This window comes from Penicillium subrubescens (genome assembly GCF_028828155.1).
Source record: "Penicillium subrubescens strain IBT 31985 chromosome Unknown utg000011l_segment0_segment0, whole genome shotgun sequence".
Taxonomy (NCBI): Eukaryota; Fungi; Ascomycota; class Eurotiomycetes; order Eurotiales; family Aspergillaceae; genus Penicillium; species Penicillium subrubescens.
This window is the reverse complement of record NW_026643161.1, coordinates 2,059,392-2,085,735: the sequence shown is the minus strand read 5'-3', so window position 1 is coordinate 2,085,735 and position 26,344 is coordinate 2,059,392. Positions and strand designations below refer to the sequence as shown.

Sequence of the window (26,344 nt, the reverse complement as noted above, 5' to 3'; positions counted from 1 at the left end):
CTGGTTAATTGGAAATACTCAGTTCCCTCCAACATAGATAAGGCTATTGGATACATTTTTTGTATCGGTACATAATTCATTAGAAACCAACAGTTCTTTATAATCAAAATGAAAGACGGCATTGACCTTTCTCTATCTCCGAAGACACTTTAATGAACGATTCCTCATACTGTCCATAGTTATTCTTATTTCTGTATACTGTATATAAGCGGGGTGGCAAAACAAACACTGCAAACATTGCCTATGGGCACCTGCCGTTTTTGGCCGTATCAACTTCTTTCCTCCTCAGGTCTTTCCAAGAGGCAAATTTGAAGCTTCGTTCTTCCTCTATCTGTTCTCTAGACAGGCGGCAATTGTCATTTGAGCTCGTTGTTTGTTCCCGAAACACCTCACGTCACACTGTCACCTGGTAACGAACAGAAGGCTGAAAGACTGAAACACATACCTCCAACGTATTTGAAAGTGACAGTTTGTCTTCACTCCGCTTCCAATCCACGTCTTCTCTACATCTCTCCTCCCTCAAATCCTTTTTATCTTGCCTCTTCAACCCTTCTTCTTCCTCAACATTGTCACCTTCTTCAACATTGTCACGGCTCGCTTCCCGGATCTTCTTACAACGATGGACCCCGTGGAGCAGAATGCTGTGAGCAACCCCGGATCTCCATCTACGGTGATCCCACCAACCGCGGCCGCCAAAAGATCAAATCGCTCCTCAGCCCGGGCTGCACCTGCCAAGATGACGGCTCCAGCAAGAACAACTGTTGCTCCTGTCAAGAAACAGGCTCTTACCAAAACCAGCCCAACAACCTCGAAGAAGAGCCCGAAAAGGAAGATAGAAGAGGCTCCCCGGCCTGAGGACTACGACCCGTACTTTCACGGGCCTGGGGGTGCTCCCAAACCTCCACCTCCCGCGCCTGCTGAGGGTTCCCCGAGCAAACGTGCCCGGCGGGCCGATGTCGTGGTGGCCAAATATCAGGGCACAGAACGTCGTGCCCGTCCATGGCGAGATTCTCCGCCAGACTCGTATCTTGAGCGAGTGGGCCGTATTAATCGCTCTCGGTATGTTGTAATCCGTGATTTCTTGACTTTGATGACTGACCATTGCTGGCTTCCAGCATGTTCATTGTGGGCCAACAAGTTCGGGAGAACAATGACAAGGTCCCCGAATTCTACTTTGATGTTGTCGGGTCCACCGGCAACATCTACAAAGTCAAGATTGGGAAGCTGCCCTCCTGCGACTGCCCAGATGGCAAGATGCGCTGCCGCGGAGAGTGTAAACATATCATCTACGGTATGTCCTCAGTTTTCTCACCTTCCCAGTTTTTCGCCCTGATGATTCTCATCGCATCTTATTATTATGATCATTCTTACTGATTGAGTTTGCCAAGTTCTCCTCAAGGCTCTCAACGCCCGCCCTGAGCTCCAGTATCAGATCTCCTTCGTGCCGTCGGTAAGTAGGAATTCAATCTCACACTTCATTGTTATTATGCCGGATCATCTGACCTTGTGAGCAGGAGCTGCGCGAGATGTATGAAGGCTCCCTCATGAGTATGTTCGAGGACAACGGCGCCGCGGATCACGACCACGATGGCAAGCGCAAGCCTCTGGACGGTGCTTGTCCCATCTGCTTCATGGATTTCGCGCCCAAGGACAAAACGGTTTGGTGCCAGACTGGGTGTGGAAACAATGTTCACGAGGTCTGCTTCAAACAGTGGGCTCGCACGTCACTCACCAGCCAAGGATCCATCCGCTGTGTTTACTGGTGGGTTTCACTTCTTCACTCCATATACTTTCTTCTACCATGCCAGCCAACTAACCCCATCTCGTCACAGCCGCACAAGTTGGCCATCCCCTGGATCCAACAATCCGAACGTGGAGGATCTTCGAAAGAACGGCACCATCGGACGGGAAGGCTACATCAACGTCGCAGAGCAGTTTGGCCTGTCGCCAAAACCTGGTACGGACTTTTCTCTGTACTTTCCCCTCGATCATTCTGCTGGTAAGGGGATTTCAAGTTGACTAAGGGTTGCTAACATCCACTGCTATGCTGACAGGCTCTTCGAAGTCCTCCTCTTCCTTAACTGCCCCATGATCGTGCTGCTCTGGGCAGCTTGACGGCGATGCTGTTGGAGACTGGTCGTCGCCGTTATTTCGCAGCATGCTTGGTCTGGTGCGGCTGATACAACATGAACTATGATCGGTTATGGTGTTCAAAGGGCAGGAGTTCCGACAAACAAAGGGTGGACTATTGACAAGCATCTTTTTATTCTGTATGATACCCAAATTGAATGATTTTTTGTATGATTACTTCGTGAGCCGCTTCGTCTCAATCCACACAATTTTACCCGTAAGGTCGCTTCTCTTCTCGTATATCACACGGGCAGTTGTAGTCCAATCTGGAAAGCTAGTCGGATTGAAGGGCCTTGGCCCATTTCCCATTATTCGATCCCATCCCTGGCTATGCCATGCCATGCTTGAGCATAATTTTCGCTTGAGTCCAGGTTCCTTGGGATGCTTTACGTGGTTAGCATCCTAGCTAGATCATGACATATCACAAAAAGACAGAATGACCACCTGAAAGAAATTTCCACTTGCCTGCAAAAGGGACAAAAATACCCGACCCGATTCGTGTTCACTAATCGAGTTGCGGATGACAAGCAGGACGCCATATTGCCCGAAACCGAAGTGGCCAATCTAAAGAAACGGTTTGATTCAAAGAGACGCGAATGTCAAACCGAAGAGTTACTTAAATTCCTACTCCCATCCATGCAAACTTGCTAAATATGGGTATCATCACAGCAAAACAGTACCGAGTTCCAACTACTCCATCATTTAATCCCACCCCATCCCATCCTATAAACCCCAACGCCATATGCAATATACTCCCCATGCCCAGAACCAAGACAAAAAAAACAAGAATAGTCAAGCACTTCAACTTCAAACGTATCAAGCAGAACTCTTCATCCGCTTCCCGCCACGTACAACCGCCATGCTAACAGCTTCTTCACCCGTCATCCAGGATGGCATGCGCTCAGGGTCAATGACACCTAGCTCGGCGAGTTTGCGAATTCCCCCGATAACGTCCGAGCCCGTGAATGTCAGTGAGATTGTTGGTAGAGCAGCAGTAGCAGCATCGCCGCCATCGCTAGACGGCGCATCTAAAAGTCGGATGTCGAGGCGGTCGAGAGGTGCAGGGACGTGTGAACCTCCGGTTGTGCCGAATCGCGAGTATGTCGCAAGTCGTCTTTTTTGGACGTTGGAGAAAGATGGCCATCACCAGTGCCGTCACCACCGGTCTTTTGTCGCTTTGATGCAGTACCCCAGCCATTGATAGCGTCCTCATTCTCTTTATCATCTTCCGTCGACACAACCTTCGAATCAACACGCATATGCTCCTCCGCCGAGACCGTATTCGACGGACGCGGATCCAACGGACTCCCCTCAACAGCCGCATCAGCAAAGATGCTAAAAGCACCATTTGCCGCCGTCGTCCGTCCCGGACCACGCAGCGCAAGTAACGTAGGTAGACTCTTCGCCGCCAGAGCCGTAGCTTTAAGTGTATACCGCTCATGCGGACGCGAAAGAGCCTTTGGAACCGCATCGCGCACTAACCGCTGCAAACTGCGTGGATCGGTGGCCACCGAGCTCGTCGAGGGTGCGGCTTTGGAGCCCGTTGACGTAGAGACGGAGGTGTATATGAACGGACAGCTATCCGGAAACGCGACGTAAATCACGCGCGAGGAGTCGGCGAAGACTTCGGGTGTTTGTCGGGGTGTTTGGTAGGGCGTGTCGAGGATGAAAATGCGGAGGAATGTTAGGGGGAGGGTTGATGAGCGGGAGAGATGGAAATGAGCCTTGACGAGGGGGGAGATTTCTTGTTGGAGGGCTCTGACGAACGTCGCAGCTTGTGCGCGTGGGATACTAGTCGACCAATCAGGCATGGGAGTGTCGATCGACTTCTTCTGTCTAGCATCGATGCGACTGAGCTCCAGGGCTGTCCATCGCAAACTCGAGGGGTGATCGTCCATATAGCGCAGATCTGCCATTGCGAGTTGTCGCAACGTAATCCCATGACGCCAATCACCCTCCAATATCCGCTCGAGTACCTCGCGCTTCGCACCTTTGCGATCTTGCAGGTCTATGTATGCTTGTCGAATATCCTCGATGGTTTCGGCCGCGGGGTATGGGAGGGTTTCTTCATCGTTGGTGTCATTCCGGGCGTTGGATTGGAGATATGGCGGGAAAAATGTGATATTGCGGTCGTCCAGCCAGAGAAGGGCTAGATCGAGGAGTGCTTGTCTGGAGTGTTTGCCGAGGGATTTGGCGAGCGAGGGGGTTGTTGAGGGGATGCGAAGGTTGTTTGGTAGACTGGCTGTTGTCGGGGCGCGGAGTGTTTTGGCGCGCGCCATGGTGGGCTGGTGGGATGATATTCGGTGTGTGCTGGAGTATAAAATGCAATTAAGCATGGACTATTTGTCAAATTGCATGATATCGAACTGAAGGGTAGCTTTGAGCTTGTTTTTGGTCTAGTTGGATTCCACGCGATGAGGCCGGAGTATCAACAACAGATGTCACGTGGTGATAAGCCCAAACAAAGTGGGTCACGTGAAGATCTTTCACGTGCATCTCTACGGAGGTACAGTATGCGGAGGAATGGCCGATGGCATCCTATACTCGTTGCTCTTCAGGGGGCTCAACCCTCTAATTTTCTTATTACAGACCCTTCGAATCCGCCAGGTCCATTTGTATAGGACTACCTGAATGACAATGCGTCCTCGATGCCGATGAGCATCTTCAGATCGCTTTGTATTCGATGCATACAGTAGCTTCGGCATCTTCGGAAAGCATCTTGGGAAATGATGATTATATCTTTCCCCGCAGGCTTTCTCTATGTTTTCTTCTGTAGATTTAATAATAGACTGCAATAATGCCAGGATTGACCATTGCTTGGACCCTAAGCTACATACCTGGTCACTGCTGATTAGTTCCACCAAAGCGGAGGCCGTCCGTGCTTTACGCCTTCAACTATGAGTTAGTAGTGTAGTATGAACTATGAGATGTCTTGCATCTCTACCCTGGCAATAATACTTACATCCATAATCAAGGCATATCTGCAAGTATTCCCAATTTTGCGACTTGAGTCGATCAGTTCTTAGTAGAGGTACTGTACTGCACCACTATTCCACGATCCAATATCCTTCTTTAGGATATATTGTCCGGATCTGATTAATAATTGTCGTGAGCAACAATCGGGACAATCAGGACAACAGCAACGAATCGACGATCGCCCCGATGAGCGCCGAATGACTTCACAGCTCCGAACCCGGGCTGACCAATCTGGCCCTTCACGTCCGCCAATGAGAAGTGCAGGAGGAGCCGGCGAAGGGCGTGCATATTTCATCTTGAGTCAACAGCCGCGCTTGTCGCTATAATTCAAATTGTACTGTGATACTTTGTGAACGAGAATATTGAGGTCTGCTATAATAGAAAGTATTGTTATATTTTAAAATGATTGATTATTCTTCTCTTGTCTCTTGTCATCTGTGCGGATCAGTGGAAATCGAAAAGAAACGAGGGAATCCACCGTTGATTAGAAAGAATCTCCCCGGTTGGGGAACTCGTTCCGGCCAAGTGGATTCTGAAGTGGATTTAGATCATTTAGTGTACCGCTGTACAGTACTTAAAGTACAGTAGTCCTCCGATCTTCGGCCACTTCCGCGATCAGGGTCGGACAGTGTAACGAGTTTTGAGAATATTGTAGAAGAACAAGATATGCCAACAGAAGAGCAGTATCATCTTTAATAAACATCCAGACTAGATTCCTCTATTAGGTTATTCATTAGTTCTCGCAATCCCAAAGTCTAATACGAAGTGGCTGTCGATTCTGCGTAACCGCCGGCGGCGAAGAGGGAGGATTACTCATCCACCCCCTCCATCCGAGTTCCCCCCACTCGTCCTTCGATGACCACCCAGTCATTCAAACTCCATCGAGAAAAAAACCCACTTTGGCCCTCCCCGAAAGAGCCCACAATTGAACTCGACCCTCTCTAACCCTCTCTCTCCTTCTCCATCTCTCTCTCCACCAACTTCATCGCCCTTGATTCCATCGCGACGCGCCTTTGGAATCCATCCCATATACATCCGCGACCGTCTCATTCGAGTCACCTTTCACCTAGGTTGACCAGTCTCAATCGCAACGGCCTAGAGCCGCACCCGGCTTGCCCGAAGACACCATCCACCAACCGCGCTCGCGCAACACGTCGTTTAACGACTGACGATTCCATCGGAATCCGTTAACCCGCGACTCGAACGCTTTATATCGTCGTTGATAACCCGTCAAAATGGCCAACTTCAACGGGCGCCGCGCCCCCAACTTCGCGCAATACCTCGATGACTTGAACGCTATCCCGTCGCCTTACGACCAGGCTGTGCAGCAGCGCCAGCAGGAGAATACTTTCAACCTCGATGAGGAACTGGCTCTTTTCACCAACACCGAGTTCTTCGATTTCGAAAAGTTCACCGACCTCGGTCTGCCTAACTTCGATGCCGTCGATCAGAAGTCTTCGCCCGTCGAGTCCATCGCGGACCAGGCTACACAAAATGCCGATATGAAGTTCTTGGAGTTTCTGAATGGTAAGTCTTTGAGAGTATACTACGTTGGATTCTATTGGTCGCGCTCGATGGTTGGACATTTTCCCTTGAGAAGACACAAAGGCACGGCTTTCCGTCTGGGTCACACCATCTCGAATGGCCTGGTTGATGGGCATCGTTCCATCAGAATCATGCATGATGGCTTGTGACTACTGCACTGGCTGCATGACTCGCCCACTCGAGGTTCATTCTAGTCGCACAACTCATGTCTTGGCTGGATGTCGTCTTCAACATGCTGGATGTGCCCATTTCCACCCCAGGCACAACCATACCCTTCTTTTGGACCCTGCCGACGCGAGTCATTGGTGTTCTCCCCTTAGGGCTGCAGGACATCCATGTCGAGTGGCGTGTGCAGATTCTTTCTCGTGCCTGCGATCGGTGCCGAGCAATTGGCCTCGTGCAGACGTGAATCTTCTCCGCTATTACGCCATTCCACGTGATCGGAAAACGAGCACTCCAAGCCATCCAAGGGAAACTGTCCAACCAATTCGAGTTCACCGAGCGCGCGAACCAAGTGGATGCTTTTTTGAAATGAATAGTGGATGCTAACGTTAAATTCAATAGATGGTTTGGGCAACATGACCGCGTATCAGCAGGAGCTGAATGGCTTGAAGGCGTCCATCCCCGTGCAAAGCGCGCCTTACTCGGCGGTCCCCTCCGTGTCTCACGGTCCCATGGCGGCTAACTCGGTCCCCGCTCCAAATGTGCCTATCACTGCTACTCCGAGTGTGGCGTCCACACCTGTTCAGAGTGCTGCCTCGCCCGCCACATCGGTTGCTGCCCCCAAGCGGAAGAACAGCGCCAAGGCGAATACCACTAGTGCCGAGGAGGCTGCCCGGATTATGGCCGAGGAGGACAAGCGTCGCCGCAATACTGCTGCCAGCGCTCGTTTCCGTGTGAAGAAGAAGATGCGTGAGCAGGCTCTGGAGCGCAGCCTCAAGGAGACCAACGACAAGAACGATGCCCTCGAGGCTCGCGTCTCCCAGCTCGAGTTGGAGAACCACTGGCTCCGTGGTCTGATCATGGAAAAGAACGGCACGGAGGAGCGCAACGAGGCCTCTGAGAAGGCCATCTCGGACATGTTCAAGCAGTTCATGGCCTCGCGCAAGTCCGACTCAAGTCTTTCCGAGTCCAAGCGCGGAGTTGGAACTACTGCGTAAGCAGTTAAGAAAAACGAAAAAAATATATACGAAAAAAAGAAAAAAAAAACGAATTGTTCCCCGCAGTCTGATTCATGCACTGTTGCTCTGTCCCCCTGCTCCTTTCGACAATGGGAAATATTATGGGGGAGCTGATAACTTTCCCACCCACCCTATGTCTTTTGTTTCTTGTCAATATCTTATGAGCGGTTTTTGTTTGCTTCTTTATTCTTTTGTGGTATGCTATCTGTATCTTAGATGGCATCTGCAGATGAGGGTGGCAGAAGACTATGAGTGATGATCCCTACAGTGCAGTTTGTTTCAATAGACACACGTTACTCCTTCATTTGATTCTCCTATCACGATAATCAGCAAGATGTAGGTTTGATTTGAGCAAGATGAATATAACATCGACATCAACATCTCCTCCAGCTAAGACATCAACCCATCCTCGCAATATCAATCCTCGACATCCTTCCCAAATATCTCCCTCCACGCTCTCTTCCCTACCCTCACCAGATCACTCTCCTCAAGAACAATATCCCTTTCAACAGGCTTGTTCGGATCCGGCTCCCTCCCAAAGATCGTCTTAAACGGAAACCTCAAACCCCCAGTACTAACCGTCTTCCCATTCCGTCTCCGAATAACAACCTCCTGCGTACACGCTATCTCCCCCTTCCCCTTCTCTTCCTCACCAGTCTCAGTCCCCACATACTCCCAAGTCTTAACAACAATCCTCTCCAACACCTCCCAAACAACAACCGCAACCGCCATACTAACATTGCCCCCCTCGGCCTCCAACCATCGTCTCGCATCAAAATCCAATCTCGCCTCCGCACAAGGCAACCCCGCCTCAATAACAACAGTACACCCTCCCCCTCTCAACGGACCAGTACGATAATACCGATCCGTCTGCTTAATCATATCGACGAATATCAATTGCGAAAGATAGCCATAGAAAATATAATACTCATCCCGATTCTCCTTCTCGTACAGTCCGATATCATACTCTTTGAGATGCCAGACATGATCCCAAGCGCAGAGGACTTCGTGAGGTATATCCGGCTTCGTTATTTTCAGCACCATGATCTGACTGGCCTTTGAGTAGTTGAAGCGGCCGGAGTGGAGGACGCCTTTGTCGGAGCAGCACCAGTAGTCCATGGCGGATTGGGGGACGTTTGTGAAGACTAGGTATTGGTTTTTTAGGTGGCCGTCTGCAAGGGCGTCGGCGTGGATTTCGGCGCGGGATGTGGCTTCATCTTTGGTTGTGAAGGGGATTATGGGGGTTTGTGGGGGGAGGTGGGCGATTGCGATGTCGTAATAAGGAGAAAGGGGATGAGGATGAGGAGGTGGTTGTAGGAGATGAAAGAAGTATAGTGGGAGGGAGTAAGTGTGAGATTGGAAGAGAATGTGAGTTGTGTAGGAAGTAGAGTAGGACTTCAGCAGCTGAAATGTTGTGAGTTGGAAATTTGTGAGATCATTGTGATGACCAAGTATACACATTAGGCTTGGTATATGATGGAAAAGTATTAATAGAGTGTGTATCCGTTGCCAAATATGGTAACTATGCGGGTGCCTGGTATTGGGGAACCATGGATAGAAGTGATGAGGAGATGGATGTCTAGGCTACAATCTACATACTATGATATGGTTTTGTGTCTGAATTGTAAATTATGATGAACCATAGAGAGCTACCGGGTAGTAAAGAAGCCTGATTATAATCCATGGTATTATGGCTCAATGTTATAGTTTCTACTTTAGGTTAAGGGTAATAACATAAAACTATATCGCTTCATGCTTGACTCCAAGAAAGCTGGCTTGATGAGCCCTCGCCGTATGGCGAAGCACGGTAAGACATCACCTTTCTACTTTCAAAGATGACGTGGCGAAGATAGAGTCATGCTTCTCTAACAGCTGCTCCGCGGGAAATTAGTGGAACTTTCCAAAGACATCTTAGAGGTAGAGACACATGGAATATCTCGTCTTATAATTCATCTACATACCAGAACACCCTTACATGACGAAGATCCTGGACGTTTTTCATAATCGACAAACACATCTACTTGGGACTCTCGACCGGTCCTTGCAGGCTTGCGAGGCGTTGGGCATTGGCATCTCGGCGGAGACTAAATTAGCGTTGCATGCCCTGATATTCCACCCTTTCTCCTACTCTTCTTCTCTAGACTATCTGGCTGCCCACATGCTACGACCCAGATCTCACCAGCAAGTACCAAGAGATAAGCGGTAATCTTCGATCCCGGATAGGGCGTCTTGAGGGACAAGATTCTAGACGACGCCTCTCGCCACGATTTCCGACCGCCGTAGGGACTCGTAGCGACGAGTATTAAGTCGCGCGCCCTGGATCACGGACTTCCGCGGTGTTCTCGACGTAGACGGCGACGACAGTAACATACAGTATATCAGCGGGCAGGACGACGAGGAGATAGTACCGGAAGCTCAAGAGGGCGAGGAACAGAGCTGGACCTCGGTCTAGCGTAGCTAAGAATCTAGGCGGATCTTTCTCTATTAGATTACGAGGCTATAGAGTCTGTATTGATTAAGATTCTCTAGCTGGACGAGCATATGTAGATTGCCTAGGAAAATCGGGTGAATCATTTGAGTCGGCCTACGGGAACCCTCCTAAATGCTACTTATTTAATCGAATTGGCCAGCTACAACGGCACCCACGGCGCTCTGATTGAAAGATAGACGGGCTAGTCTCGCAGCACTGTAGAATTAGCAGGTCCCGGCATAGGAAAAATGGTACGTACGTATATTAGCCTATGTATTGTTGTGGAGTCTACGGAGAGGGTCCGTTGGCTGATATATCAGATTTTCCAGGTGGATGAGAAACCAGGGGCAAGGCTGTAAAGACCAGATTCGGATACCCTGCATCATCCAGATCTTTCATTAGACGAATCGCTGCAAAGCGACTCGACTGCAACAATGGGTTGATGAATCAACTGATGTCCTCCTGTCAAACATGACATACGACCCTGCGCACCGGACGTTTCTGCATAGAATACACGCATCGGCTTAGACCGCTGAATGAGAATAATGTGCTTTGTCGATCTAATCTCCCCAGCGTTCACCCTTGTAGGAAGCTGTCATCTCAATCACAACCGCACGCAGGATCTGCCCCTGAAAGGCTGAAAGAAATGTCTCCGTGGGCCGCTGATCGACACTCCAATCGACATTTGAGATTTTCCGGCATCGTATTCCCCACAACGTGCGAAGATCCGAGCGCAGCTGTTCGTCAACGTCAAAGTCTGTTGACTGAAAAAGCACCGTAACCCATGAACTGGGCGTTTTTCGGGCTGGCCTAGCCGAACACTAAATTCCCGCAATGGAGCAGGTACTTTGGTCTCGATGCTTGTTACTGGGCAGCATTGCCAGCTGCTCTCGGGTGGCCCTTTTCCCCCTGTAGCTAAAGGGCGACCGGAGTTATTCGGTTGGTTTGGGCTCAGATTTGTCTTAAACCCTTGTCATAGTGGTAGGCTAGCACATGTTCGACTCGCCCAGCGACTCCACCATGATGTTCATATAGAGCTCTGGCCCTTCGCAGCTGACCTGAGGCCTTTTTGGAGGAGTTTGGAGATTTCACCTCGCGGAACGAGTATGGCTGCTATCAGGAATTTCCTTCTCACAGCGAGTGTCGCGTCAGTTGCCGTCGCCAGTAGCGGTGGTACCTTGAAGTCGTGTCTTAAGTATGCCCTGCCAGATATCGGCAGTGTCGCTTTCCCTGGCGATCTCTTTTATCAGGCCGTGGATGTGAATCGGTATAATCTCAACATCCACGTCACTCCAGCTGCCGTCACGTTTCCGACTTCATCGCAACAGGTCGCTGCGGTCGTGAAATGTGCCGCCGATAATGGTTATCCCGTTCAAGCGAAGAGTGGTGGGCATAGCTATGGAAACTATGGTGTGTGATCGTCAGAATATCGTGATCAAGTCAAATTTGATTTTCGAGGGTAATGAGACTAATATATATGAGATGATCAGGTCTGGGTGGAACCGATGGAGCTGTCGTCGTTGATCTGAAGCACCTCCAACAGTTCTCCATGGATAGCACAACCTGGGTCGCAACAATTGGGTCTGGCACTTTGCTGGGAGACGTGACACAGCGTCTTCACAATGCTGGAGGACGAGTCATGTCGCACGGAACATGCCCGCAAGTTGGCTCTGGTGGCCATTTCACCATTGGTGGCCTCGGTCCAACTTCTCGACAATTTGGTGCCGCACTGGACCACATCGTGGAGGCAGAAGTTGTGCTCGCCAACTCGAGCATCGTGACAGCCTCGGACACGCAAAACCAGGATATCTTCTTCGCTATCAAGGGTGCTGCGTCTGGATTTGGTATTGTCACCGAATTCAAGGTTCGCACCGAACCCGAACCTGGCATGGCTGTTAAGTACGAGTATACCCTCAAAGTTGGAAGCACAGAAGAGCGAGCCAGTCTTTTCAAAAAATGGCAAGCCTACGTGTCTGACCCCAACCTGACACGAAAGTTGGCTTCCACATTGACTCTGCTGGATGATAGCATGGTCATCACGGGTACTTTCTTCGGCACCGAGGAGGAATACAATGCACTTGACATAGGCAGTCAATGGCCTGGTGTTAATGGAAGTGCTATCGTCTTCCAGGACTGGCTCGGTCTTGTCGGTAACTGGGCTGAAGAGGCTGTCTTGCAGCTTGGAGGAGGCGTTCCCTCGAACTTCTACTCCAAATCCACGGCTTGGACGCCTAGCAATCTGATGGATTCCGGCACAATCGACAGGATGTTTGAATATATCGACAGCGCAGACAAGGGGACTTTGGCTTGGTTCGTCCTATTCGATTTTCAAGGCGGTTACACGAACGATATCCCAACGGATGCGACCGCGTATGTGCACCGTGACGTTCTGGTCTGGCTGCAATCATACAGCATCAACTTGCTGGGTTCTGTCACACAAACCCAGATCAACTTCCTGGACCAGCTCAATACACTTGTCACCAATGATAAAGCTCCTTATTCGGCCTACCCGGGCTATGTTGACCCTCTGATGGCAAATGGCCCCGAGGCATACTGGGGCTCCAATCTTGCTCGACTGCAGCAGATCAAGGAGGAAATCGATCCTAAGAATGTGTTCCGCAATCCGCAGAGTCCGTCTCCTGCAAATTAAAAAAACGGACGACATGCTATGCGGCGGTCTGAGGGTGTAAATATTCACACGTATATAATATAATCTAACAAATAATTCATGATGAACTCGTCGGGTCAACTGTGTAAGAACTCCGCAGTATCAACTCCTTGCAACTACCACCACTCCCCTGACGATACCGCTTTTAGCCCACCAGCCGAATACAGTTTTTGCTCCACGGTACTTGCCCAACTTGATCCCATATGGCTGCCCCTCCTGTATCCTTCGACCCATAAACTCCGTTATTCCAGGAAAGACATGTCGAGATATGTCCTTGATCTGAATTCGAGAACGATCATAGCCGGCCGCCACCAAGAGACGCATATACTCCTCCCGAGTGAGGAAATTCGTGAACGGCGAACCGGTCACCCAGCACACTAGCCGCATTTTGAGACGTTGCCACCAGGATGTATTATCCGCGAGAAGGAGATCAAAGGCCATAAAGGATGCATGAAGACTATTTTGTGCATAGTAAAGGATGGGAAGACGCGAGGGTTTGAAGTGGTACATCGTATCAAGAGCAAGAAGCCATGTTGATGTATCTGGGTCAAGCGAGGTATCAACCAAGTTGGAAATGGAATCAGGCAGTTCTCCAGTCCAACTCGAGGGGTCGGCTCCATCGGCGCAGAACACATCCGCGGAGGTACGGATATCTCCATCTTTATTTTGCTCCTGATACAAGCGGATGCGCTGCTGGGCAAACTGTGCCTGAGAAGGCTGTATTGTAATGCCTATGTATGTATCGACAAGAGGCTTGGACGACTCGTTGCTACTGCCCTGTCGTCGTAGGGTAGACTCGGAAGCCTCGGCAGAAGCGCTGGACCCAGATTGAGATGTCGCAGTGGTAGTAGAAGAAAATGCGTCTTTTTTCAGTGATGAAATATGAACCGATTGGTCACCGCACCCGCAGCCAACATCCAAGATTCTCACAGAACGACCCTTGTCAGTAGCGAGACCGGCTTGTAATACCTGGTCAATTAATGCTTGACAGGCCGCTGGAAAGTGTTGAGTATCCTGGAAACGTCAATAAAGAGTCAGGATTATCTTAGAAGGGTGTGAACTACCTTCCAGAATCCCATGTTCATCCACATGGTTGGAGGCGGCAGCTGCACGTTGAGTACTGCATGGTCCAGCCCATATACCTTGCTCTCCAGGGCCTTCTTGAGGAACCCTAGCATTTTTGCTATTGATCAGGCTGTATCTGATTGCTTAGGAGGATCAAGAGAGCCGGTTAAAGTCAAGGCCCTGCGATGACCGATGACGTTGCAGGGAAGTTGCCGTGAGGATTGTCGGGGAGGAACACGCGTTAGCGGGCAGGGCCCGCCAATGCCAAGCCAAGCCTTCCTCACAAACTTGGGTCTCTTGGATTAAGGTTATGTATTCGTTACTGAACAATCTACATCTCTGGAAGGTTCATGTCCGGTTTCTATTTCGTTTATCAAGCAGACAAAAAAACACCAAAATACCTTTGGCTATGTTACCACTTTCATTAGCCTATTTTGTGATTACTTGAAAGTTGTTCTGCCACAGTATATATTTCTGCCCTGCCCGCACTGTTCAATCTAAATCACCGCGTGGATGCCTAGCCGGATTCCTGGCCTGTGTAGCAGCAGCCCTTCGTGTTGCTGGATATCGAAGCCTTGAGGGTGTATTTTTTTTTAATGCTGGTACACTGGATATATATCCCCCGAGCGGCGTTTAATGATCTGGAGGACGAACTACATACGGGTTTACTCTATGGATACAAGTTCAAGTTGCACTGTTATCACGCATAGGCTACCTCCGGCATTACCTACACCATGAAATGATGTATGCGAGTTGGTTAGAAGAACTTTCGAAAATTGAACTCGTGTTGGTGAGGATTGACCCCAGTTATAGCATTCAACATTAAATTTCTTGTCCGAGGAATGTTTCTGCAGCCGAGCTTCCACAATTGACCTTCCTGGTTATCAGTAGATGCACACTGGCAATCGAACGACCATGAAGCGAACTACCCAGTGTCAACTACATATGTGATACCCAACACTTCATTTCTGTAGCTCATGAAGTGACACAACATCGCCTAGCTCTAGCTACTGTGACGTGACGGGCAAGGTAGCATACTCGGCAAAAGAGGGACAGACTCCTTGCAATGGGCCTTGCAAACAAGTTCCCCACAAGTCGCGATCAAAGCCATTAGTAACAATGACCACAATGAATCATTTTGTACTACGCACATCCGAACACTTACTTTCCCCTGGACTTCTGTCATGATCTGGTAGTGGTGTAACCAGCGAAGCAGGAACCCAACATTGTAGAAGTCCGTTCAGTGAGGCTTATCGAGTTACCCCACCAAATAAACTAAGCTTGCTGGAAGGTACTTGAGAAAACCTAGAAAACCTTGAAACTAGCTTCCTCGAGCCTGTTTCACTGCAAGCTCGGGCGCATGCAGGAGCGTCCCACCCGGAGCCGGAGCTAGAACGAATTGCTTGAATTTATACATCGTCATGTGGAACTAGAATCACGCTTTCGAGACACTACACATAAGACCGGCGATCCTCTTGCCAATTAGCTAACTTTGAGGTTGTTCAAAGTTCATGATCTAGTCAATATTGACGAGGATTGCTCATTTAGAAGCTTTCTAGCATCATATTTTAAGAAGGTTTTCCCAACATGGTCCGGATATGCCCTTTTCATCTTCTTTCTCTCGGTAAGACAAACTCAGATTCTGACTACTAGGCATTATCCCCACCGTCGACATTATCGCGGGATCCTGACTTGATATTAGCACTTGGAATATCTTCATTTAGCTATGCGCAGGCAAAGCTCCAAACCTCCTCCGCGAGAGTCAGCGTAACTGTGACGGCATCCAGCGCGCTCTCATCATCCACTTTTGTCCCTGAACAGGGCCAGTTTTGCGCACCTTGGTTCCCATTTCCTGTAAGTTCGACGATCGACTTGACAGCATCTCAACCCATTGCTTTACATGTGCTCAATAAAACATGCTCCATAGTGCCCGGGAACTGAAACATGTTGCAATAACTTTTGTGCAAACTTGCAATCCAACCCACAGAACTGTGGAACTTGCTCTCATGCCGTAAGTCAATTTAATCTCCATCTCACTAGGTATTATCACTTATTGATATCTATATCTAGTGCCCCGGACAAATTCCTGGGTGCTGCTCAGGATCTTGTTTTGACTTTGCTACCGACGAGCAGCACTGCGGAACGTGTACAACAACCGTGGGCTTCCCTTATCCTATCGATGAGATCATTCCGCACTTTGAGACTAATACTTATTAGTGCACTGCGCCTAACCCAACCTGTTGCGGTGGTAAATGTACGAACTTGAGCTCGGATATTACCAACTGCGGCGCCTGCACTGGCTTTGGCCTCGGAAATGGCACTGGCACAGTTTGCATGGGAATTGTTCCTCAATGCTGCTCTGGAGAATGTACCGATCTTGCTTTGGACGTCAATAACTGTGGAAATTGCAGCACTAAGGTAAGCATCTTGCACCGAAAGAGTGCTCCATTTTGCTAATATCCCATCTCCTTAGTGTACTGGAGCCCAGCCAGCCTGTTGCATGGGCACTTGTCATGATCTTGCGATTGATGTCAATCATTGTGGAGCCTGTCTTACTATTCCTTGTCAAGGAGTCACCCCAGCATGCTGCTCTGGGCAGTGTGCTGACCTGAGTGGCAGTGCTTCACATTGTGGAACCTGTAACACAAAAGTAAGTTGCGCTTCCTGACGATGTGCTCTGAATTTGATTATACTAAGGGTTTGGGGAGTGCACGGCACCGAAAAATACTTGCTGTCTCGGCGTTTGTACCGACACTACTTCTGATCTAGTCCACTGCGGAGGCTGCCCTGGAACTGCCTGTACAGGGGCGAATGCAGCGTGCTGCAGCGACACGTGCACCAATTTAGGTACTGACCCGAAGAACTGTGGATCATGTGCAAAGAGCGTGAGTCTCCCCTCTCCCATTACTTCACCTATGAGATTGTACTAACACTATCTAGTGTACTGCTGCAGCAAGCCCCGACTGTTGTGGCGGAGTATGTACGAGTCTCGCTACAGACTCAAACAACTGTGGCACTTGCGGAAACAAGGTGAGCCTCCAATCTACCTGTCTACTTGATCGAGATTTCAGGACTGACTTTGGTTAGTGCCATTCGGCAACCCCGACATGTTGTGGCGGAACATGTGTGAACCTCAATATTAGTTCAACCAACTGTGGAAAATGTGGCCAGAATGTAGGTCTCATATCATCTTTTTTATCGGCAACTCGACGTCTTCCAAGTCGTCCTCAACGGACATTATTTCCTTTTTTGCCTTGTCCTTGTACTAGATGTTATTTGATTAGTCACTTCTTCTCTCAAGATCTCTGGCACTCCTTAATCTACAGGCAAGCCATCACTAACCAGAATTGATAGTGTTCCGGAAATTGCTTCAACGGCAAATGTAACTGTCCAGCTCCGAATCCGTTCTGTGCTGCGACTGGAGATTGCGTAAGTGCTTCACCCTTTACAAACATCGAGATGATACTGACAATTCCTGTAGTGCCCGGCCGGCCACACATGTATCAACGGTGGTCTTAGCCCAGGATGCTGCAACAACCCTGAACTCTGTCCGGCTGCATCTCAGCCCAGCGGTCCCATTGTTTGCGTAAGTGTTGATTCTTCTACATTCTGGACAATACACCTGTGCTCGAAGCCTTAATCAACTGATCCTGATCGTATAGTGCCCGCAACCTTGTGATCCAATGACGCATCTCTGTCCGAGCGTCTAAACTGGCTCGTATCAAACTCCGTGGAATGGGCCGATTAGTTGAAAGCAGGTTATGGCTCAAGTAACTTGTAGCTGATAGTTTATATGTGTACTGCAATAAATTGTCCAGGTGTCGTAAATGGAATATATTATGTAGCGCTATATTATGCATACAACGGCCCATGCTCAAGTGAGCCATGATCATCTCCAGAGGAGTCATAGAGTAGGCCCAAAAAGTAAGAATTACTATACGGTCGAGACCCATCCTCCCGGGCTAGACACGAATAGCCATCCCCAGACCTGAATCAATCATGACGACATATCATCCCAAGGCACTGCCACACCGAGATCTGTGGCAACTCTCATAGCAGAGACGATGCAGCCTTCAAGTAGGACCATGCCATCCCAGCACCATCCACCTGCCAAGTAGACACCGTTGTCTCCATTTCGCCACGAATTTACCGCAGAAGTCGACTCTGATAATTTCTTTGGTTCACCGCGGTCTTGGAAGATCGAGTTGACGAGAAGACGGCTGAGCGGGCTTCGCAAGACACGAATAAAGCTTGCCGAGCGAATAATCTTCGATTTGTCCAACGGGAAAAGAGGGTTGGTCGTGACAAGAATAGAATTTGATTGCTCATGGACGGCTTCAGTAATAGTACCGTTTGAAAGCAAGTGAATACGTTGGGTGCCAAGGTTGTAAGAGCCTCGCAGCTCTTTTGAGCATTTGATCGAGGTCGGATTCGCTGTCGCACTCAGCATCGGTCGAATAGTCGACTCATCCGTATGTGCGACCGTCTCAACAGTGGTCGTCGGAATGGCAGATAGCTGTGAATTCACAGCGGGGAACAATGATGCAGCAACGTCGGGTGAAACGGCCAAAACAACCAAATCAAAGTACTCTGAGGAGTGTTTCCCGTCCTCGGTCGAGTACTTAATCTGGACTCCATTATGTCGCGGGATCACATGCGTCAAATTCACGCCAAGACGCAATTCGACGCCTTCCAGAAGCTTCGGCTGAACACATTGGACACCCGCACTCACCACAAAGTGCTGCTGGCGATGCGTGCGGCGCTTATATTCTAGAACATCCGAGGCAGGGAAATTCAACAGCTCTTGGTGCGAACAGGTACAGACACTCGAAATCAGAGGAAGAAGGTAATTAGCCACGTAGTGCTGTGGTACCCAGACGCGCCGTAGATAATGGTCGAATGTCTCGCTCAGTTGGCCAGTCTGGAGATTCTCGGCATAGGGAGCGATGAAGAAACAGCAGAAGGTAAACCACAGGTAGCACAGAACTGCGTAAACAGCTTCCACGCACCAATGAATTAGGTCTGACGTGCGTGGAATCGGGGGGATTTGGTGAAAATTCGAAGCATAAACCATCTGCGGACCTGGAATGCAAGAGGTGGTCGACGAAGATTGCTGTCGTTTCGGCAATTTCGTGAAGCTGAAGAGAAATGGTTGCTCATGGTACTTGACTCCCAAGTAATCATACATTCGGACCAGATTCCGATAGAAGCCGCCAGCAAAGGCGCGCATAGGCACATCCGCCCATACAGATGGACCGTTGGGGTCTTGCGATGGAATCTGAACTGATTCCGCGCTTAGCGATATTTCGTCTCTCTGTTTAGTCGGTCAGCATCACGTCCTCATTCCTGGTATTGCATCGCACTTGGAGTTGGGTGACATGAAGTCGCAAAATAGACCGACCTTCTCAATCAGAGTAACCTGATACCGCTTTTGAGGGTCCTGGTGCAACAAATGGGCAGTGGCTAGACCAGCCATGCCCGTGCCCACGACCGCGACCGTCTTTGTGTGTGACGGATGGGTTTTCTCCATAATGGCGACCTAGATCCACCGACGGGAGCCTTGCGAAGTTGAAGCTTGAAATAATTATTTACAGGCGCTAAAGATGAGACATGAAGCCCCTCTCAACACTGCTTATCCAGGCCGATGGGAAATAGGAGGTGAAAAAACAAATGTGGCGGTATGGCACACTCCGCGCAAGAAAACTGGGTTTGCGGGTTGCGGGTACAAAGCAAAATCCCTTGGCTGTTGGGGCACAGCACATGGGTAACCAAGTTACCAACTGGTACCAGCTACTATTAGTACGACTTATGTACTGCAGGTGCTTCCTCAACCTTCCCGTTCTCGTTCCAGTCTCCAGTCCAATCGCGATCGATCGGCGACATCACGCATCACTCACGTCACTGGCCACTTTAATCATTTCCCATGGCGATCGTATAGACCCTGTTTGATTTCCGGTTTCTTACTTATGTATATCAAGCTTGTTAGCCATTTCTATTGCTATGTTGGTCATATTTTAAAGGTCCCTGCATCTGCATACCCACCGCTAGCAGGTTTGTTGAATCGCTCAGGTACCCTCGTTAATTTAGGTTATTAGGTTATGCAGAGGATTAGTCATTATCCATTTTATGCCCGTGTGCACTGCACAATGACATCGTTGGAGACAATCTTAATTCCTTTGCCAAGTTTCTCGCTTCAACTCCTAGACCACCTGGAGCCTAATTGCAGCGATTCAAGAACTTCATTAAGAATTCCCTCATTTTCCATTGCCGTATTATTGCTCTCAGCGTATCCGACATAGCCACCACACAGGCCATAAGCTTACAATGCAGGTTCCGAGGTTGGCGGCGTGTGCCTGTCGTATACACTTGACCAATCAGCGTGTTTCACAGTAAGCCGGTGGAACTACCAAATCGATCCATTTAGTCCGTTGATCTAGATGCTGGTCCATTTGTCATGCCATCGATCGGTTTCTACGGATAAAAAAAGAAAGATAATCTCCAAGCGAGAACGAGGTCGTAATCATTTGAGTGCCTGAGAATCAGAGACAAAGGGGCAGTCAGCCATGTCAACTTTCATTGTAGCCAGGAGACAATTCTCGTATCATGAGCAATATCCTCAAACTAGCAAAGCTGCTTCTTCCAAGCTGCGATTATCTTGCAGATGCCAAGACGTCAACCCACCGAGAGGGCCCCACGAGGAACACCCATATTCCCAAGGCAACAAGTATTCACCCGATTAGCAAAGGCGATGGATCAAGCTAAACTACACACTGGGGTATTTTCGTCCAGTGACTTCTTAGACTTTGCAATGATCTCATTGCAAATCCCAACGAAGCGATCATGGGTAACAGAGCTCTCGGGGTCAATTTTATCCTCCAGCATGTTGATAGTCATCGGCATCTCATCTTGCAGGTCAAGGAACATCAACTTGATCGCAACATAGGCGTGGATAGAAATGGCCTGCTCTCGTAGTTTGATAATCGCTTTTCTCCATTCCTCGATGTACTCCTCTACGGAGTCAAATTTCTCTCGGCGAATTCTACGAATGGCGATTGCAGCATTGGACCTCGCATACTCCTCGCCAGCCATGAATGCTTTGCTGATGAGAGTGTAAAGATTGTCTGCGTAGCGTGGAAGCCGGTCTTCCAAGTCAACTTCTGCTTCGGCATGTCTGCCAAATTGTTCAACATCCTCGATCACGTCGGGATCCAATTGGTTTAACAACCAGCATCTGACGACCGTAGACCAAGCTCTCCAGCGTTCGTAGTTGGGATCATTCTCAAATGGGCATGGGATCTTGGTATCAATGACATCTTCCAGCTTGAGTTGTATAAGGGTGCTGTGGACACTTCTTTTCCACGACCAAATATTGATCCTTTTGCCCTTTTCTAGCTTTTTGATGCCAGGAAGCGAGACTTGACTGACCTCGGGAAGTTTCGTGCCTTGGGTTCTTGGAAAGATGACATGCTGTTTGCCTTCAGGCCCTTGATGGCTATCAATCATCTTAAGAGGCTAATCCAGCTTCTTCTATTCAATATAGTGGTACTGCTCAAGTCAGTAATCGTATTCATCATGATAACGGTCAAATTTAGAGAAAGGAAAATCACCTGGTAAGCTTACAAGAGTTGAAAAAGGAGGATAGGCAATTTTCCAGAACCTACTTACTACCAATATCTCACTCAAATAGACGTAGAAGGCATGGATGTTTTTCGGTCACTCTGTTGAGTATGAATTTGAGAGTGGGGCGACAAAGGATAATATTCGGATCATTACATCGTCAGAGACGGCCCTAAGAAAAACTTGGTGGATAATCACACTTTTCGGTTCCAAGGTACATCACCCGTTCCATTCCTCATAGGGTCTGTCATTTTATACAACCATGAAAATAGCTTCATGAAGGGCGATTGTAAGTGACAGAAACTTCTGTTGTCAAGTTGATAGTCTCATCCCTTTTTGGAGAAAGGGGCGCCAAGATAGCAGTCTGACTTCCTCTCTCATGAATACTTGAATGCCCGATGTCGGTACGCGTTTCGCCTTGTGAGTTATCGAAGACTTTGCGATTCGGTGCCGTAGAATAAGAAATCATGTTGTAGTTATTGTTGATGGACGATCCTGGGAAAACTCTGGCAAGCAGAGGCTTCAGGGTAGAGATAGCGGCCGCAGTGATGGCCAATCCATCTTCGACAGCTGCCCAATAGAGCAGCGGAGCAAGTTCCCCTGAAGGAAAATATATGATAAGTTATAGTCCAGAGATGAGCTGCTGGAAGACTTACAAGTAAAGTCTGCCTTCTCGGACAGTGCTACCAAGTACGTTGTCTTGACGATCGAGGCCGCGCCAGCGCTTCAGAGATACAAAGTCAGTCAGAGTGCAAGATATGGGTGTACTCAAGTGGTAGACTCACAACACGCCCAGACTCATAGCGAAAGCAATACCAGTCTTCTCTTTCTTTTTCATTTGGAGATTCCAAACAAGTGTCCAGGGCAGTAGAGCTAGCACAAAATCTTGCGCCCCGGAATAAGCTATAAGCACAAAGCCAAATGTTAGCAAGCCTAAAGTCAAGATGGGATCTCGGCGCAACTTACCACCCACGAACAGCGAGAAGTGTGTAAAGACATCTGCGGGCCAGCATTCTGATGGAATGGCAGAGTTCCAGAGGTGCCTTGGATCCTTGCATTGTACAAAGATGAACAAGGCTGCCAAGACGTTGACCAAGTTCATGGTGACAATAACAAACCAGAGCACGATTATCATCCATCTGTGAACAACGATGCGAAGTAGAGTCACCGCAAATGAAGTTTTACCCAACGTGCAGGCCATGATGGCCAAAGCTTCACCAATATCGCATAGCAGCGCTACATCGATGACATGATTTGGGTTTTCCTCGAGGACGACGGTAAGATGCCTTCCAAGGCCTATCGTAGCGGCAACATGACAGACAGCAGCATAAGCGATCAAGCAGCCCTATTAGAATAACAATATAAGCCTTATGAGGCCATGCACTGAAAGTAGTAGAAGACGACGGAAAACTCACTGTTGCGACAATGATAATAAAATCATCCCAACCAAAAACCCGCTTCATCACAACTCGAACGTATAATCGCATCAGAACGAACACCAAGGGCACAATAGCCATTGTCCACATCACACCCTGCAGAAGCGGAGCTCTGCTCGCCTGCCTGTATGCTTCTGACTCCATCTTGAGCGGACCCTAGATTCCACAGTCACAATCTCAGAATGGACCTGCGGAAAACCAGACGCCTCAGAAGCAGCGGCCACGCCACTGGCCGCGGGAGTCAGAAGACATTTAAACATCACCCGTCACCACTGGGCCGGTAACTGCCTACTTGACCTAACGGCTTTGAGAATAAAACACACAGGGGTAATTTCTTGCCTTTAATTCCTGATGGGTCATTTCGCACGTTCTGTGGGGATATCTTTTTCGTATCGAGCAGGGGCCGACATCCGGAGAAGGTATCCGATATGCATGTGCAGTTCTAATTTTTAACATTGGAATCGGGAGACCGGGGAATAAGCCTGGCCAGCTAGTTATTCTTGGGATATCTCTCTTCTGCAAGATCATTCCAAGGGGATTTTAAATCGGCTTCCTGCGTGGCTCAACCATTTCTGATATTTTGAATTTTTGTTCGCATTTCAAACCTCTGAGACGCCACTGTTTATTACACTTTCCAGTTTCGAGCACTGCATAACAATGTTATTTTGTTATTTAGTGGCTGAAATCATTCAACTCCGCCTGTGGGTCTATCCTCGTCCTGGGATCAGACTCGACTTTGGTTCGCAGCGCCTTCCCGCACTAGGGAGTTCTTGACTAACAAGCCATTCTACTTCCGCTCTCCATTAGCCTACGAAGCCCAGTCTCGCTGCGGGGAAGGCTTTTTTGTCTGCCATCCCCCGACGCTACAATCTGCAGAATTCACAAAGGATTCGTCCTAAGCGACATCTAGGCCCGCGCCGCTGTCAAAATAAATGCGCCTAAGGCCTATTTGGGCAGTTCGTCCCTAAATTGGCCAGTCAATGCGGCATTGCATTGCAATTCCGGACTCCACAACCCGCCCTTCTACCGTGCCCGTCACCCAAGCTAAGCTATAGTCGTGGATGACTAGTGGCGTGTCTCAAACACCGGAAAACACAATGACCATAATGCCGGAGCTGCGCGGTCTTCCGCAAAGACCTACTGTTCTGAATCCCCGGAGTCTGCGACTATTGGGTAGATCGGTTTTTGTCTTCAATCCCCTGAACGCTAAGGTCTAGGGGGGCTAGAAGCTCCGGCACTTCAAAATCAGCTGCGATTATTGACCATGTGTTCTCGCAATCCCCAAAACCTTGAGCAGACTTGCTTTCTCCAGCTGAGCAGTGACTTGCTTTTCTCTCAGTGCTTACTCCGTACCTTCGCCTGATCTACCTAGCTCAGTGCAGCCCGAAACAATGGCTGTCATGTCTTCACTTGCCACCAGCGTGTGGGCCCAAGCTTTTGCCGCGCTTGGCCTGCTGCTCTTGACAAAGCTTGCCTGGGATATTTTCTTTTCGCCCTTGAGGGCCATTCCCGGCCCAATTCTAGCCAAGATCACCGATGCCTGGCGGGCTCTTCACACGCATGGTGGCCGTGTCGATTTGAAACATCTTGAACTCCACCGCAAGTATGGAACTGCAGTTGCAATTGGTCCTAATTGCGTGAGCATTTCTGATCCGAGCCTTATTCGGACGATCTACTCCACACGTAATCCATGGAAGAAGGTAGGGTTCCGGCCCGTGTTCCGTTTACCACAGGGTGCCATTGCTGATAGCGAAAATGAATAGAGTGATATGTACCGACCTAACGATGTGCTCATCGAAGGTCATCGTCTTAGTAACCTGTTTAACTCCCAGGATGAGGAATGGCATAATCAGAATATTCGGCCTATTCGTAGTCTCTGGAGTATGACCAAGGTCTTGGAATATGAGCCTCTTATTGACGAGACACTCACCAAGTTTGTGAACAAGCTTGCGGAGAAGTTTGTGGATGGCAAGAACGCTGGTACTGTCTGCCCAGCGGACGAATGGATCGGATACTGTAAGCATTGAAGTCTATGTAACTCAAAGCTGTTACTAACTTACAACTTAGTCGCCTGGGATGTCACCGCGAACTTCAGCTTCGGTCGTCACTATGGCTTTATTGACCAGGAGAAAGATGTGGACAATCTGATCACCGACTCTACTGCTGGTTTAATCTATTTTGCTCCGGTAATAAGCCCTAATCAGTCTATAAACAACTTGAACATGCTCATGCCGAACCAAATAATTTAGGTCTCCCAAATTCCCTGGATTGACAACTTGCTCGACAAGAACCCAATCAAGCGAATCGGACCCAAGCCTACTCTCACTGGGGTCCTCTATGCCTTCAAGGTCGTCGCTGAGTATCAAGCCCAGCTCGCTGACAAGAAGGTCACCGCCGGCTCGGTAGACCACACCTTGGACAAATACGTTCAACTCAAGGAGTCTTACCCCGACATGGTCAACGACCAGCAGATCGTGAATTGGCTAATGCTGAGCATCCTAGCCGGTGGCGATACCAGCTCTGCCACAATGCGTGCTATCCTGTACTATCTGGCCAAGTCTCCCTCGGCATCATCGAAGCTCGCTGCCGAACTGCAAGCTGCCTCTCTCCCCACCCCGGCGCCTTGGAAATCCATCCGAGACCTGCCTTATCTGGATGCAGTTATCCGCGAATCGATGCGCGTGAATCCCGGCATTGCAATGATCTTTGAGCGCGTAGTTCCAGAGGGTGGATTCACTTTGCCTGATGGCCGTTATATCCCCGCTGGTACGAAGGTTGGATGTAACCCCTTCGTGACCAACCGGGACAGTGGTGTCTTTGGAGAGGATGCGGATGAATTCAACCCCGATCGCTGGCTTCAGGGCAAGAACGAAAGTGATGAGCAATTTGAGGCTCGTTCGCGGCGTATGAAGGATACCGTTGACTTTGTCTTCGGTGGTGGTGGTCGTATCTGCATGGGTCGTTATTTGGCCATGCTGGAGATCAAGAAGCTGATCGCGACGCTTTACAGTCTGTTTGACGTGAGTCTTTCTGGGATGTAGATATTGACTTCTCGAAAACTAACCTTTCATACAGATTCAACTGGTTGATCCGAAGCACGAGTGGAAGTATCGTGACGCTTGGTTTGTTTACCAGTATGATATGCCCATGATCATCAAGCGTCGTGGATAGAAATCTATACTACCCTGCGCGTGGTCAATCTGAGAGAAGCAGTGTGCCAAAGAAGAGTGGTAATTATGTTTTGACTGTTATGAAT

General features: G+C 49.1%; 12 protein-coding genes across 12 annotated transcripts; 6 read left to right on the top strand and 6 right to left on the bottom strand.

Moving 5' to 3' along the window:
• Window positions 1–619: 619 nt before the first annotated feature.
• N7473_013052 (RING finger protein) lies at window positions 620–2,092 on the top strand (the record flags this gene model as incomplete). Its single annotated transcript, XM_057158991.1, has 6 exons — window positions 620–1,059; window positions 1,116–1,291; window positions 1,389–1,450; window positions 1,515–1,762; window positions 1,833–1,957; window positions 2,055–2,092. The coding sequence occupies 6 exons, from the start codon at window positions 620–622 to the stop codon at window positions 2,090–2,092; spliced, it is 1,089 nt and encodes a 362-aa protein (XP_057002945.1).
• Window positions 2,093–2,946: 854 nt separating this feature from the next.
• On the bottom strand, window positions 2,947–4,409 carry N7473_013051 (CENP-N/CHL4 family protein; the record flags this gene model as incomplete). Its single annotated transcript, XM_057158990.1, is given in 2 exon segments — window positions 2,947–3,244; window positions 3,256–4,409. The coding sequence occupies 2 exon segments, from the start codon at window positions 4,407–4,409 to the stop codon at window positions 2,947–2,949; spliced, it is 1,452 nt and encodes a 483-aa protein (XP_057002944.1).
• Window positions 4,410–6,341: 1,932 nt separating this feature from the next.
• Window positions 6,342–7,811, top strand: N7473_013050 (putative bZIP transcription factor (MetR); the record flags this gene model as incomplete). Its single annotated transcript, XM_057158989.1, has 2 exons — window positions 6,342–6,633; window positions 7,216–7,811. 2 exons carry the CDS (start codon window positions 6,342–6,344, stop codon window positions 7,809–7,811), a joined length of 888 nt encoding a protein of 295 aa, XP_057002943.1.
• A 438-nt stretch (window positions 7,812–8,249) lies between these two features.
• On the bottom strand, window positions 8,250–9,293 carry N7473_013049 (uncharacterized protein; the record flags this gene model as incomplete). Its single annotated transcript, XM_057158988.1, has 1 exon — window positions 8,250–9,293. The coding sequence occupies one exon, from the start codon at window positions 9,291–9,293 to the stop codon at window positions 8,250–8,252; it is 1,044 nt and encodes a 347-aa protein (XP_057002942.1).
• A 2,115-nt stretch (window positions 9,294–11,408) lies between these two features.
• Window positions 11,409–12,952, top strand: N7473_013048 (FAD-dependent oxidoreductase; the record flags this gene model as incomplete). The annotated part of the gene is made up of 2 exons (XM_057158987.1): window positions 11,409–11,712; window positions 11,793–12,952. 2 exons carry the CDS (start codon window positions 11,409–11,411, stop codon window positions 12,950–12,952), a joined length of 1,464 nt encoding a protein of 487 aa, XP_057002941.1.
• A 120-nt stretch (window positions 12,953–13,072) lies between these two features.
• N7473_013047 (uncharacterized protein) lies at window positions 13,073–14,148 on the bottom strand (the record flags this gene model as incomplete). The annotated part of the gene is made up of 2 exons (XM_057158986.1): window positions 13,073–13,984; window positions 14,035–14,148. 2 exons carry the CDS (start codon window positions 14,146–14,148, stop codon window positions 13,073–13,075), a joined length of 1,026 nt encoding a protein of 341 aa, XP_057002940.1.
• A 2,201-nt stretch (window positions 14,149–16,349) lies between these two features.
• On the top strand, window positions 16,350–16,647 carry N7473_013046 (uncharacterized protein; the record flags this gene model as incomplete). Its single annotated transcript, XM_057158985.1, has 2 exons — window positions 16,350–16,453; window positions 16,509–16,647. The coding sequence occupies 2 exons, from the start codon at window positions 16,350–16,352 to the stop codon at window positions 16,645–16,647; spliced, it is 243 nt and encodes an 80-aa protein (XP_057002939.1).
• Window positions 16,648–16,907: 260 nt separating this feature from the next.
• N7473_013045 (uncharacterized protein) lies at window positions 16,908–17,722 on the top strand (the record flags this gene model as incomplete). The annotated part of the gene is made up of 4 exons (XM_057158984.1): window positions 16,908–17,065; window positions 17,390–17,464; window positions 17,517–17,621; window positions 17,698–17,722. The coding sequence occupies 4 exons, from the start codon at window positions 16,908–16,910 to the stop codon at window positions 17,720–17,722; spliced, it is 363 nt and encodes a 120-aa protein (XP_057002938.1).
• A 310-nt stretch (window positions 17,723–18,032) lies between these two features.
• Window positions 18,033–19,565, bottom strand: N7473_013044 (uncharacterized protein; the record flags this gene model as incomplete). Its single annotated transcript, XM_057158983.1, has 2 exons — window positions 18,033–19,349; window positions 19,437–19,565. 2 exons carry the CDS (start codon window positions 19,563–19,565, stop codon window positions 18,033–18,035), a joined length of 1,446 nt encoding a protein of 481 aa, XP_057002937.1.
• Window positions 19,566–20,788: 1,223 nt separating this feature from the next.
• Window positions 20,789–21,538, bottom strand: N7473_013043 (uncharacterized protein; the record flags this gene model as incomplete). Its single annotated transcript, XM_057158982.1, has 1 exon — window positions 20,789–21,538. One exon carries the CDS (start codon window positions 21,536–21,538, stop codon window positions 20,789–20,791), a length of 750 nt encoding a protein of 249 aa, XP_057002936.1.
• A 388-nt stretch (window positions 21,539–21,926) lies between these two features.
• On the bottom strand, window positions 21,927–23,232 carry N7473_013042 (uncharacterized protein; the record flags this gene model as incomplete). Its single annotated transcript, XM_057158981.1, has 5 exons — window positions 21,927–22,252; window positions 22,309–22,376; window positions 22,438–22,555; window positions 22,619–22,997; window positions 23,068–23,232. 5 exons carry the CDS (start codon window positions 23,230–23,232, stop codon window positions 21,927–21,929), a joined length of 1,056 nt encoding a protein of 351 aa, XP_057002935.1.
• A 1,247-nt stretch (window positions 23,233–24,479) lies between these two features.
• On the top strand, window positions 24,480–26,259 carry N7473_013041 (cytochrome P450; the record flags this gene model as incomplete). The annotated part of the gene is made up of 5 exons (XM_057158980.1): window positions 24,480–24,788; window positions 24,852–25,104; window positions 25,156–25,274; window positions 25,338–26,108; window positions 26,164–26,259. 5 exons carry the CDS (start codon window positions 24,480–24,482, stop codon window positions 26,257–26,259), a joined length of 1,548 nt encoding a protein of 515 aa, XP_057002934.1.
• Between the last annotated feature and the right edge of the window lie 85 nt (window positions 26,260–26,344).